Genomic DNA, 12786 nt, shown 5'->3' with positions numbered 1-12786 from the left:
CAGGCATACGGTCCTGCCCATAGGATGTTGTACTTACAAGTCAGAGGATTCCCAGGTTCATGGATGAGGGACTGGGTCAGCTAGAGATGAATAAGTTTTATTGGACTACAGCATTTGCAAGAGGTACAGGTGCTGTGCGCTGGGCAAGGGTGGCACGGGCCATGTTCAGGGCACCCTCTCGAGTGTGGTGCCCACCAATGAAGCCACTGGCATGGACGAAGATGCAACCAGGGATCCCACTGACTTGGTCCAGGGCCTCATCCCGAAGTCCCCGCCATGGCTCGGGCAGGGGCAGCCTATATAAGAACAGAGGGGGCATGAGGAACTCGGGGGCAGCCTATGTAAGAACAGAGGGGGCATGAGGAACTCGGGGGCAGCCTATGTAAGAACAGAGGGGGCATGAGGAACTCGGGAAGGGAGCAGCTGTCATGCATGGGCGGCAGCCTCCAGCAATGCCAAAACAGACCTCAAGGTGGGTTCTCACCGGCTTTGGAATGAGTGAGGCTCCTTGGGCACACACTGGACTCGCCACTGTCCAGCCTGGTCAGTGTAGATAACAAAGGTGATGGCTACTGTGGGAGACAGCTCAGATTCTAGGTGGTACAGATGCTCCTTCCAAGGGCATCCGCCCTTTGCAAGTTCCACTATCTCCCCACTTGAGTCTACCTGAAAGGGAAGCAGAGTGTGGCTAGAAGGTTTGGGTAGAGCAAGAGGCACAGTTGACCAAATGGGTCAGAACCATCCCTGGCCCCGTGGCCACCTCCCAGGGCTACCTTGAATCTCTGGGCCAGGGCCTCCTCTACCAAGGCCCGGGCTGGCAGCCAGCTGTGCTGGTAGAAGTTTAGTCTTTGCAGAAACTCCTCTTGCACCAGGTCCATCGCACGCCTGAATCCTGCCTGGGAATGGTTGGAATGACAAGACATGTTGAACAGTGGTCCAAATTTTACTTCACAGGGCTTGGAAGACCCTTGGAAGTTCTTACTTTGTCTTCTGCAGTTCTGTGACTCAGGCTTACCTCAGTGTCTTGGTCGGGCTGGTTCCAGGTGGGATTAAGGCGAGAAACCCGGGCACTCAGTGTAGTGGTCAGTGCATAGCGAGGCTCCCCCTCTGCCCACTGAGAGATCCCATTGTCCACAGCATCCACCTCTTCCACAAAGTTCTCGTACATCTAAAGCAGCAGCAGGGGAGGATCCTTGAGGCTTAACAGCATGTAAACACACACTACCTCACAACAGCCCTCAGTGTTTGATCAGATGCAAGTGGGAGAACAAGGGATGGCAGCAACTGAGTGCTGGGTCTGGAATTCAGTCACCTGCCTTCTAATGCTGTCCCACGAGCATCCAAGGCCCCGGGCAGCGTGGGTGTGGAAGGATTGCTGAATTTTTTTCCATTAAATAAATTTTTAACCAGTGTAGTGGCACACACCTTTAATCCCAGAAGCAGGCAGATCTGTGGGTTCAAGGAAAGCCTGTTTTACACAGTGAGTTCCAGGACACCCAGAGATATGTAGTAAGACTTTGTCTATTTAAAAAAAACTAGGGGGCTGGAGAAATGGCTCAGCGGTTAGAAACACTGACTGTTCTTCCAAAGGTTCTGAGTCCAGTTCCCAGCAACCACACAGTGGCCCACAACCATCTGTAAAGTGATGATGCCCTCTTCTGGTGTGTCTGAAGACAGCTACAATGTACTTATATACATAAAATAATTCTTTTAGAAAATAAAATTAATAAATTTATTTTTATGTATATGGGTGTCTTGCATGTATGCCTATGTACGATGTATATGTGTGGTGTGGTGCCAGTGGAGGCCAGAAGAGGGCATCAGAGCTCCTGGAACTAGAGTCACAGGTGTTTGCAAAGCACCAAGTGGATGCTGGAAAAACAAATTCTGTCCACTTGTGTTCTTAACCCCCAGCCCGGCCACTGACTTTTGAACAAGGATTTCAGTTCCTAGGTAGGCTTGTGGGAATGGACTCTGTGCCAAAAGAGGGAAGAGTGGGTGGGCAGGGTAGACTGGATAGCAAATTAATGAGGCAGGAGTTGGTCTGGCCTAACACAGTTGAGTGGGGAAGTGTTGGTCAGACATCAAGAGCTGCGATGCTTCAGACTCTAGAGGGGAACCAGTATGAGATGCTGAGACATGGCCCTATAAGGCAGGCCTCCATCAGTAAGTAACTCGGTGTGTGGAAAGCACTGGCTAGCCCAAGGGAGCACTACAAAAGAAAGTCCTCCCTGAGCACCTCTTGGTCTATACCAAGGCCTTGAGTTCATTTAAAAACAGTTTACCCAGGGGTTGGGGATTTAGCTCAGTGGTAGAGTGGTAGAGCGCTTGCCTAGCAAGCGCAAGGCCCTGGGTTCGGTCCCCAGCTCCGAAAAAAAGAACAACAACAACAACAACAAAAAAAAACAAAAACAAACAAACAAACAAAAAAACCCCCAAAAAAACAGTTTACCCAGCTACTTAGAAAACCCATCAGAGTGAAAGTGGAAACTGACTCCAGGTCTTGGCATTCTCAAAACTCTTAGCCCACTCACATCATCCCCCTGTGGTACAATCAAGTGGGAGCTGGAGAACTAAGCCCAACACCTGAGCTCAAGAGCCTAAGTAGCCAGCAGCTCAGGCTGCTGTCTCAGGGCAGGGAACTGGTAGATCTGAGGTTTGGAGGGATAAGGGTATGTGCTGTCCTTGGTACTGCTTGGTTCGAACCTGAAGATGTCTGCCCTTTTCTGCCTGATCCTGCCAAACTCCTGTGTAACCAGTGAATTATGGAGAATTATTATCCAGCCACAGTGTTGGAATCTCTGAGCCCAGTGCTTCTTCTGATGCAAGTAGCTTACTGAGAAATATCAAAAATTCTGTTTGTTTGGTCTGGTGTCTGCCTGTGTGCTGCCGTGCTCCCCACTACACGACAGCATGTCCGCCTGAGTTGGGGTACAGGTTGGCCTGGCATTCAAGATCCTCTGTCTAAGCCTGTCAAGTGTTGGATACAGTGGGCTCCATCAGACCTGGAGCCCAGGTTTTCTTGATATATATGAAGAAAAAAACTGGAAAAGGCTTTCAAAGCCCCTCCCAGAATGATGTGGTACTGTACACTTACAGGTCTAACAGCATAGATAGAACCTATCTCAATATAACAAAGTACTAAGGCTCCTCCCCATATATTAATGTCTAGTCCTCACTCCCTCTCCAAGATGCAGGCTGGAAGGAACAAAGAGCATGCCTGAGGAGGAGAGTGACTGAGAATGGCTAGTTATCAGGGAGTGGTGGCTCTACTTAAGAAGTAGGTGTGGGCTGGAGAGATGGCTCAGCGGTTAAGAGCCCCGACTGCTCTTCCAGAGGGCCTGAGTTCAATTCCCAGCAACCACATGGTGGCTCACAACCATTGTAAAGAGATCTGATGCCCTCTTCTGGTGTCTGAAGACAGCTACAGGCTACAGTGTATTATATATAATAAATGAATAAATCTTAAAAAAAAAAAGAACTAGGTGTGGCCCTGTTGGAGGAGGTGTGTCACCAGGGGTGGGCTTTGAGGTTCCCAAAGACCAAGCCAGGCCCAGCGTTACTTTCGCCTGCTGCTGCCTGCTGATCCATAGCAGAACTTAGAGCAACTTCTCTGGCATCATGTCCGCCTGTGTGCTGCCATGCTCCCCACTATGACAGCATGTCTGCCTGTGTGCTGCCATGCTCCCCACTATGACAGCATGTCTGCCTGTGTGCTGCCATGCTCCCCACTATGATGACAGCATGTCTGCCTGTGTGCTGCCATGCTCCCCACTATGATGACAGCATGTCCGCCTGTGTGCTGCCATGCTCCCCACTATGATGACAGCATGTCTGCCTGTGTGCTGCCATGCTCCCCACTATGATGACAGCATGTCCGCCTGTGTGCTGCCATGCTCCCCACTATGATGACAGCATGTCCACCTGTGTGCTGCCGTGCTCCCCACTACACGACAGCATGTCCGCCTGTGTGCTGCCGTGGTCCCCACTAGATGACAGCATGTCCGCCTGTGTGCTGCCGTGCTCCCCACTATGATGACAGCATGTCTGCCTGTGTGCTGCCGTGCTCCCCACTACACGACAGCATGTCCGCCTGTGTGCTGCCGTGCTCCCCACTATGATGACAGCATGTCCGCCTGTGTGCTGCCGTGCTCCCCACTATGATGACAGCAGATGTTTTAAACTTCTGAAACCATGAGCCAGCCCCATTTAAATGCTTTCTTTTGTAAGAGCTGCTGTGTCATGGTGTCTCTTCACAGAAATAGGACAGTGACTAAGACCAGAGGCCTAGTTCAGGGCTGCAGCCGTGCAGGCTGGTGGGAATGCATAGACGGGACAACTCTGTCCTCAGGCTCCTACCTTGTCATAGATGGTGTCCACCACGCTGTCCTCTTCACTAGTGCCCAGCAACTGGGCCAGGAGCTTATGCCCAAAGTGCAGATAGACAAGTCCCGCACTGCTCAACTTGGTCTGCCATGGCTTCCCAGGGCACAAGGAACTCATGGTTTCTGTAAAAGTCCTAAGGAGCACAGGGAGGGGCTGAGCTGAAAAAGTTGCTCCACGAGTCTAATCTGTGTGTGCAAGTTTATACATTGAGACCTGGGTATCAGTGGGATGGGGGATAAACCACTTGAGAAGATGTTAGGGTTTCCTCTGTGCCAACATAGGCCTCGCTGAAAGCTTCTACTCCGGCATTCCCGTGACAACGCTGGGACTCATCCTATTGTACGCTGGGTTTATGTTTTGAACGTTATAGAGAAAAGTCAAAGATCCTGTCCTTCCAAGTCCATCCGTGAGAGGGGACAAAGGACAGAGCAACTACAGCTTACTGTCACCTGCGAGAGGGGACAAGTGACAGAGCAACTGTAGCTTACTGTCACCATCTGTGCTTCCCAAGGGCCTGGCCTCCAGACTTCAAGTTCTTTATGTAAAGTGGGGCAGTGTTTGCCTGGAAACTTCATACATCCATACACATGCACACACACACAACACACACACACACACACACACACAGAGACATGTACAGACACACACGCACATGCACACACACAGAGACACACAGACACAGACACAGACACAGACACAGACACAGACACAGACACACACACACACACACACACACACACACGCTTTTGGAGACAGGGTTTCTCTGTGTAGTCCTGGTTATCCCAGAACTCTACCTGCTTTGGCTCTCAAGAACTGCGATTAAAGGTGCAGAACATCATACCTGGCTATAATTTTTCTTCCTTGAGGGGAATGGGATTTATGTGATCCAGGCTAGGTTCAAACTTGCTAGCACATGATGACCTGTAACTTATGACTCTCCTGCCTCTACTTGGGAAGTGCTGGTCACAGCTGTACACCATCACCTGGCTCCTCCTCCTGCATCTTCTATATCATCTCTAAGTTACTTATGATGCGTCTTAGGATGCAGATGTTAGGGAAGTAGCTGTTATACTTTAGAGGACAAGACTATTCACAAGCTGGGTGTGGTGGCACAAGCCTTTAATCCCTGCACTTGGGAGGCAGAGGCAGGCAGATCTCTGTGAGTTTGGGGTCAGCCTGGTCTACAAAGTGAGTTCCAGGACAGTCAGGATACATACAGAAACTGTCTTGACAAGCCAAAAAGCAAAGCAAAGCGGCTACTCACATTCCATACCGGTGATGTTTACTTTAAAAGGGGAAAGCCAGGCATGGTAGCGCACCTTTCATTCCAGCACTGGGGAAGTAGAGGCAGCCATGTTTCTGGGAGCCTGGACTACAGAGGGAGTTCCAAGACAGTCAGTGCTATAGTGAAATCATGTCTCAAAAAACAAACCAAACAAACAACAGAAGGGAACAAATATTCCTAAATTGGAGGGTGGAGTTGTGAGATTTTGGACGAGGGAAAGAAGCACACACAAGGAAAGCCTATCTTTTAGGAACGGTGGGGACCCGCACTGAAGCATGAGTTCGAGTTGGAGGTGCAGTAGTGCTGTGATCATATCACACGTAACAGCCCATTTTCCTGTCTGCTGCTGTGATAAAACACCTGACAGAAACAACTGGGGAAAAGGTTTATTGTAGCTCACAGCATCAGACTGCAGTCCATCACAGAAGGGAAGGTGGCATAAACTTAGAATAGCAAGTCACATCTCTCCCAGACAAGAGGAGAGAGAAAACAAGGGCACACGAACTTCACCATCTTCCCCTCACACAGCCCAGGGATTGGTGCCTCCCACAGTGGGCCGGGTCTTACAAGGCAAGCAAACACCCCACAAACACGGCCAACCCCATCTGGATAGTCCCTCAATGAACCAATTCCCTGGTGATTCTAGAATCTAAATTGTGTCAAGTTGATAATGTTAATTAAAATTAACCATCACAGGGCTGGAGATGGCTAAAAGAGCGGGATGCTCTTGCAGAGGATGCAGGTTCAAGTCCCTGCATCCAGGCGTTGTCTCAGGACTTCTTTGATGCCAACTCCAGGGGATCCTGACGCCTTTTTTCCGACCCCCGTGGAAACCAATGCACTTGGTGCACAGACGTGAATGCAGACAAGACACCTCTACTCTTAAGCAAAAGGCCACCTCAGTAGATTGTCCTTGAACTAGAAGAATCCAGCAGCCTTCGGCAAGGACAGGAGAATGGAAAACTGCTGGTGTGAAAAGAAGTGAGTGCAGGAGGGAACTGATGGAAGTTCCAGGCTAAGGAGCAAGCCCAAAGCAAGCTTTAATTCCCAGAGCAATAAATTGCGTGGCTTCAATGATGAGGCAGTGTGACCTTGGCTGTCATGGACTTGGGGGTGGGTGGGTGGCCGGACTGGAGCATTAAAGTTAAATCAAGAAAGTCAGAACAGGCAGCGAGTTTGTGAACTCACCTCTGGTGATGATCATAACGGTGTCTCTGAGGGTTGTACTCACCACCCACATCCACCACGATGTCACACAAAGCCAGTTTTTCAGGATCCCGAGTCCGCACAATCTCTGCATTCTGCAGACACAGAAGGGGCTGTCAGATAGGAGTCAGAGAACTAAGGTTGGGTTTCCAGGGCGCGTGTCTCAGAGGACGGTGGTGCTTAGGCTTCTGCAAGCATCAGAGAGGACCTGGTTAGGTTCATGGGTCCATACCCTGTACTCGGGCAGTAGGCGGAGCAATGCGCAAGCCAGAGCCTCATCGCAGTGGAAGGTGCCGTTGTGCGTCCCGATTCGGGGCGGTGCCATGAGGTTGTTGCGAGGTCTTTTAGGGGGCAGATCGGGCTCCGAGACAAGCATGCAGTGCTGGACTTGGAGAACTGACCGGAGCGGCAACAGTGTTAAGACTCCTCGCAGGAACCCTCTACCCATAAGGTTCCCTCCACAGGAAGATCGACCCGGAAGAGGAAGTCTCTGGTACAGCTTCACTTCCGCCTGCCATCTGTCCCCATGGCAACAAGCAAAACCGCACGAGCAACTTAGTGCAAGCCTTCTTACAGCTCCTCAAACCGCTGGTTGGAACTTACAAAAGGCAGTGTGGCTAGTCCAGTTTGGGGGCTCCTGACAAAAGTAAACCCCCCGGGCACTCCCAGTTCACCACCGGTCCCGCGTTTAATGTAAGAAAAGACCACCATTTGCACAGCTGGCACATTTATTAACATTAAACACAAGACCCTCTCTTCCCAGACACTTTCCCAGGAGGCCACTGCCAAAAAAAGTCCCAGGCCCCTTGAAAAAGGGTCCTTCTCTGCTTCGTTTCCGCGACACATTCTCATGCCTTGGCAGTGGCCTGCGTTGCCCCCAGGGCTGTGAGCTGCTGAATCTTCTGGCTCATCATTTCCACGACGGCTACAAGAAAAGAAGGAGCAGTCACATCCTAGCGAGAGTATGTTGAGGACCCAAGGTAGAAGAACACTGACAGTTAAACCACTAACCACTGGAATGTAAAAATAAACACAATGTTAGCCATAACCATAAGACTGTCATGTGAGGGCTGACAACACACAACACTGAAGGCCATATTCAATCTCCAACACCACTTAAAAAATGAATCAGGAGGCTGAGTCAGGTGGATTTCCTTGCCTTCCAGATCTGTTCTGCCTATAGAATCTGGTCTATTCTCTATTCGATACTCTAGTTTATAGTATAGAATGAGGTTGTCTCAAAATAAAAATAAGCCCCCCTCCACCACTGCTTTAAAATCAAGACCTTTAAAAAAAAAAAAAAAAAGCACTCCCAGAACACCTTCCTACACCCTTTTCCAGATCGATTTCTGAACTGGACCTACACTTTCCTTTTTAACTTCCTGGTAATTACTAGTGTTTATTTAACAGATCCCTATGCACTTATAGTCATTTCATCCCGACTCATTAACAGACACCAAAGAGAAGCAGAAACGTCTTTTGTATTGTTGCTGCTTTTGAGACAGGGTCTCTACATAGTCCTGGCTGGCCTCAAACTCGCATGTGCCTGCCTCTGCCTCCCAAATGCTGGGTTGACAGGTGTCACCACCATGTCCCACAGACACGTGAAGATGTCTTCCAGCTTCATGTTATGCTCCATATTTTCTTCATGTTTGTATGGGGTGTGGACGCGTGTGGAGACCAGAGGAGAGCATGGCATCTCACTGTGCTTTGTCATTCTCTGCCTCTCCCTTGGGACAGGGTCTCCATTGAACTTACCAATTCAACCAGGGCGGCCAGCCAGTGCACTCCTAGATCTGTCTGTCTCTGTCCCACCAGCACTGGAGTTACAAGTACTTGGGCCATGTCCAACTTGCATGTGGGTGCTGGAGATTTGAACTCAAGTCCTTATGGTTATGCAGCAAGCGCCCTGAGCCATCTCCCCAGCCAGTCCTTGGTTGTTTTTTAATATTTAGTTTGTGAGTGTGCATGTGTACATACGTACCATGATCATGAAGGAGCAACAGAGGGCATAGCTCCCATTGCCAGCTGCCTGTGTTTTCTGCAAGCACATTAAGTGCTGGTAACTGCTGAACCTTTCTCTAGCCACCGTTGTTTTTTGAGACATGATCTTGGTATTTACCCTGGCCTCCACATGCAATAAGGTGTGCCCCACCACATATAGGTAGGTTACTCATTTAAATGGATAGTATGGTATATGATTACATATGTGTGCACTATGTCCCAGGCTAATTCAACTGTATCTATTTGGGGGTAGGACAGAGTCTCATGCATCCACACTGGCCTTGAGCTGGCTATGTAGTAAGGGTGATTCCTCTGCCTCTACCTCCTAAAAACGGGACTGAAGTGTGTTCCACAAATCCTGGCTGCTGTTTTCTTTTGAGACAGGGTCTTGCTATGCAGTCCTGGAATTCACAGCGATCCTTCTGCTGTAACCTCATCTTAGCTAAAAGCCACACAAGCCCGATAACAAAGTTTAATCTCTAGGACCCAGAGAGGAAGGAGAAAAACAATTCCTGAAAAATTTTTCTTCCAACTTTCCCATGTACACCACAGCTCTTTTTTTTTTTTCTTTTTCTTTTTTTTTTTTTTTTTTTTTTTTTTTTTTTTTGGTTCTTTTTTTCGGAGCTGGGGACCGAACCCAGGGCCTTGCGCTTGCTAGGCAAGCGCTCTACCACTGAGCTAAATCCCCAGCCCCACACCACAGCACTTCTATGGCCCTTGCCTGTCTGGTTTTTTGGTTTTTGGTTTTTGGTGTGTGTGTGTGTGTGTGTGTGTGTGTGTGTGTGTGTGTGTGTGTGTAATAAACACAACCTGCTAATAGCAGTTTTACAAGAGGTGCCTGGGCAGAACTGACCTTGTTTCATGGCATGCTTCTCCTGCAGAGCTGGCTGGATTTTCTCCATCTGTTTGGTAAGAAAGTCTATCTTCCTTTTGAAGAAGTCCTTGGCATCCTCAGCTGTCTGCAAGAGCAGAGGTGAATGAATGAAAGGCTAAAGAGAGACCCTGCCCTACGCCACACCTCTTCCCTTAAGCTCCCATTGTCACCTTCTCCGAGGACATCCACACACCGCTCACCTTCTCCACGTAGTAACCAGTTCCCACATCGATAAGCACATGTTCCACATCGTGGAGCTTCCCGGGGACATACATCTGAGAAGCCAGGGTTAAGGGAAAACTGGTACAGCATGAGACATGGTTTTGGTAGCCACAGTGCTAACCGCAAAGTGCCTTTTCTAAAAAGCTGCAGCCAGGAGAACCAAGTAACCGAAGGCCTTAGCTTCCTGGTCACTGTAAGTGGAAGGAGACAGAGAAGCTGAAACACTTTCTTGTCCTGACCCCATCTCTCATCCTTAAAGGAGCTCCTGTATTCCCCACACCAGTCTTTCCAGGGGGAACGGGTTGGATACTTAGGATTCTCTCCTAAGGTTCTAGAGATGGTATGAGCAAAAAACCAGCCTCACTCCCCCTGATGGACTGTTATTAATTTTTATTTAATTTTTTAAATTTTGGTAGATTTGTGGTGGTTAGAATATGCTTGGCCCACGGAGTGGCACTGTTAGGAGGTGTGACTTTGTTGGAGGAAGTGTGGCGGTGGGGCTTTAAGACCCCCCTCCTCCTAGCTACCTGAAGTCTCTTCTCCTGGCTGCCCTTGGATGAAGATGTAGAACTCTCAGCTCCTTCTGCAGCACCATGTCTTACTGGTTGCTGCCATGCTTCCTGCCATGATGATAATGGACTAAACCTCTGAATCTGTAAACCCTCCCCAATTAAAGGTTTGCCTTTATAAGAGTTGCCTTGGTCACAGCGTCTCTTCACAGCAATGAAACCCTAAGACAAGACTGTGTGTATGTACATGCATGCCTGGTCCCTGCAGGAGCTGGGAAAGGTTGCTGTATCCCCTTGGAGTCACCTACACCGTGTAGACACTGGGGACCAAAGCAGGTTCTCAGCAAGAGCAAGGGCTCTGACTGCCGAGCCATTTCTCCACCTTCCAACTACCACTACATTTACTTGTTTTTGTGTGTGTTTTCACAAGTGTGCAAGCCATGGAGCAGAGGTCCGAGGACAACTTCTGGGAGTTGGTTTTCTCGTTCTACCATGTTCGTATCAGAGATTGAACTCAGGTTGTATGTGTGGTTTTTTACCTTCTGCGTCACCTTGCTGGCTCTATTGTTGTGACTTAGAACAGTCTTCACCACATTGCTATTCTTAGGTTTCTCTCTCTCTTTTTTTTTTTTCCTTTCTTTTCTTCGGAGCTGGGGACTGAACCCAGGGCCTTGCACTTGCTAGGCAAGTGCTCTACCACTGAGCTAAATCACCAATGCCCTTAGGTTTCTCTTTAACTGTCATTTCTGACAGCAGGTCATTTCAACAGGTGGAAACAATCTAGGTTTCTTAGTGAAAGTAGTTCAGGGATGAGCCGCAATTAAGCTAAAATTGAGAAGAGACATGTTCACAATTTCAACACCCTAACATTTTTTTTCTACTGCATTAGCCGAATGCCAGCTTTATCTCTGTATTATAATAACATCTCTAAACAACAAAGAGAAACACCACATTTCAATTAACTGAACTCTGATACAAAGTATTACATGGACACCTGTCCAAGGTTAGACAAGAGAACTACATAGTGTGCAACTATTCATAAATATCGTTGGGGAATAATCAAAACTCTCTCCGGTTTTGGGGAAGACTGTGGAAGAAGGTAAGGTAGCAATTCCCGTGGAAAGGATACAGAACTCGTCAGTGGGACCAGTAATTCTTTTCCTGTGAAAGTAATGAAGACAAACAGCTGGGGAAGGCTAGCCGCTCCCACGTGAAGACGTTAAGGGAAGCTCCCACCTGGGCTCAGTGTCCACAGACATTGAAAAGAACAGTAACTGAGGAATGTCTTGTAAATTTTAGATTTCCGTAGGCAACATGCGGGGGCTCGTGTGGTTATACACACTACGTAACGGATAATTTTCTCTAACGAAAACTGACTAGGAAAAAGCCACAGAGAAGCCGGCTAGCGACGTTTCCCCAGGTGCCCTCACCCGCCTAGCCCATACCCTCGTTGCTCTTGTTCAGCACGTTCAGACAGTCCTTGGCTTCCACATACTTAGTCTGTACCACCTTGAGCTGAGCAATTGACGTGGACAAAAACTCCACTTCCTACAGAAGCCGGGGAAAAAAGGGTCAGCTCGGGAACCGAGAAAGCCGGGCTCAGGCAGAGGGGGCGGGACCTGGGACCGGATAGGGGTTTCCCTGGGAAAGGAAACCTCCCCCACCAGGAGGGAACGCGGTCGGAGGATGTGAAGCGCTAGGAAGGTGCTGGGACAGGTCCTCACCTGGTCCAGCTGGTTCTTGAGCATTTCCAGTTGTGGCAGATTCAGCTCCGTGATGTTAATCGACTGCGCCATGTTGGGAAGGAGGAATGCCGAAGCGGAAGCCGGCTAGGCGAGCGAAGCTCTAGCCACTCTGCGTTATCTCTATGGTGCCGCCGGGGGATACGCTCTGCGCCCGTTATCTCTATGATCCTGCGTTTCGGACCCGCTATACGAATCTCAAGCTTGATTAGAGAACAGTTTCTTTTCGTAAGTACACTAATGCTGTCACGATTAACTAGCAGACACGACTTGAGACCTCAAGGAACTCGAAACTCTTGATTCACTGCACAACCACAAGATTGTAAAGCAATATGCCACTGCATGTTTTTGGGACGAGCCTGCAGGGAGCCAGTGTTCTGACAGTGTACCACGTGCTTTAAAGGATAAAGTGGAAGTGCCAAAAAGGAGCAACTGTCAACCAACTACATTTATTTTCGTGTCTCAGTTATGCAGGCAAACCAACTTTAGGTCCTCTGAAAGAGCAGCCCAGTGCTCTTAACTGCTAACCATTTGTCTCACCTCGCCATAATTGCTTCT

General features: G+C 49.0%; 2 protein-coding genes across 4 annotated transcripts; both read right to left on the bottom strand.

Annotated features, from left to right (window-relative positions):
• Positions 1-81: 81 nt before the first annotated feature.
• Myg1 (MYG1 exonuclease) lies at positions 82-7360 on the bottom strand. Of its 2 annotated transcripts, none has more exons than XM_087556859.1 (7): positions 7110-7360; positions 5651-6972; positions 4360-4519; positions 1016-1168; positions 774-896; positions 485-666; positions 82-296 (listed from the first exon to the last, which is right to left on the bottom strand). In XM_087556859.1, coding segments are annotated over exons 2-7 (819 nt in total). In that variant the 5' UTR covers positions 5653-6972; positions 7110-7360; the 3' UTR covers positions 82-97.
• A 227-nt stretch (positions 7361-7587) lies between these two features.
• Positions 7588-12325, bottom strand: Pfdn5 (prefoldin subunit 5). Of its 2 annotated transcripts, NM_001106794.2 has the most exons (6): positions 12211-12325; positions 11932-12034; positions 11616-11647; positions 9956-10030; positions 9735-9840; positions 7588-7802 (listed from the first exon to the last, which is right to left on the bottom strand). In NM_001106794.2, exons 1-6 carry the CDS (start codon positions 12280-12282, stop codon positions 7726-7728), a joined length of 465 nt encoding a protein of 154 aa, NP_001100264.2. In that variant the 5' UTR covers positions 12283-12325; the 3' UTR covers positions 7588-7725. The 2 variants fall into 2 exon arrangements, with proteins under 2 accessions (NP_001100264.2, XP_087412983.1); XM_087556857.1 differs by lacking the exon at positions 11932-12034 and having other exon boundaries at positions 12211-12306.
• Positions 12326-12786: the final 461 nt, after the last annotated feature.

The sequence above is a fragment of the Rattus norvegicus genome, chromosome 7 (genome assembly GCF_021556685.1).
Source record: "Rattus norvegicus strain SHRSP/BbbUtx chromosome 7, alternate assembly SHRSP_T2T, whole genome shotgun sequence".
NCBI classification, from domain to species: Eukaryota; Metazoa; Chordata; class Mammalia; order Rodentia; family Muridae; genus Rattus; species Rattus norvegicus.
This window is presented reverse-complemented; position numbering and strand designations above follow the sequence as displayed.

What these genes read in the sequence shown, in the direction of transcription:
- Myg1 (XM_087556859.1), bottom strand. An exon ending in TGGACACCATCTATGACAAG is followed by an intron (nt 1,169 to 4,359) that starts GTAGGAGCCTGA and finishes CTGCTGCTTTAG; the next exon opens with ATGTACGAGAACTTTGTGGA. An exon ending in AGCCCGACCAAGACACTGAG is followed by an intron (nt 897 to 1,015) that starts GTAAGCCTGAGT and finishes AACCATTCCCAG; the next exon opens with GCAGGATTCAGGCGTGCGAT.
- Pfdn5 (NM_001106794.2), bottom strand. Translation starts at nt 12,282, where the DNA reads ATGGCGCAGTCGATTAACATCACGGAGCTGAATCTGCCACAACTGGAA. An exon ending in TGGTCCCACTGACGAGTTCT is followed by an intron (nt 10,031 to 11,615) that starts GTATCCTTTCCA and finishes CTGGCTTCTCAG; the next exon opens with ATGTATGTCCCCGGGAAGCT. An exon ending in GAAGCATGCCATGAAACAAG is followed by an intron (nt 7,803 to 9,734) that starts GTCAGTTCTGCC and finishes CTTTTCTTGTAG; the next exon opens with CCGTCGTGGAAATGATGAGC.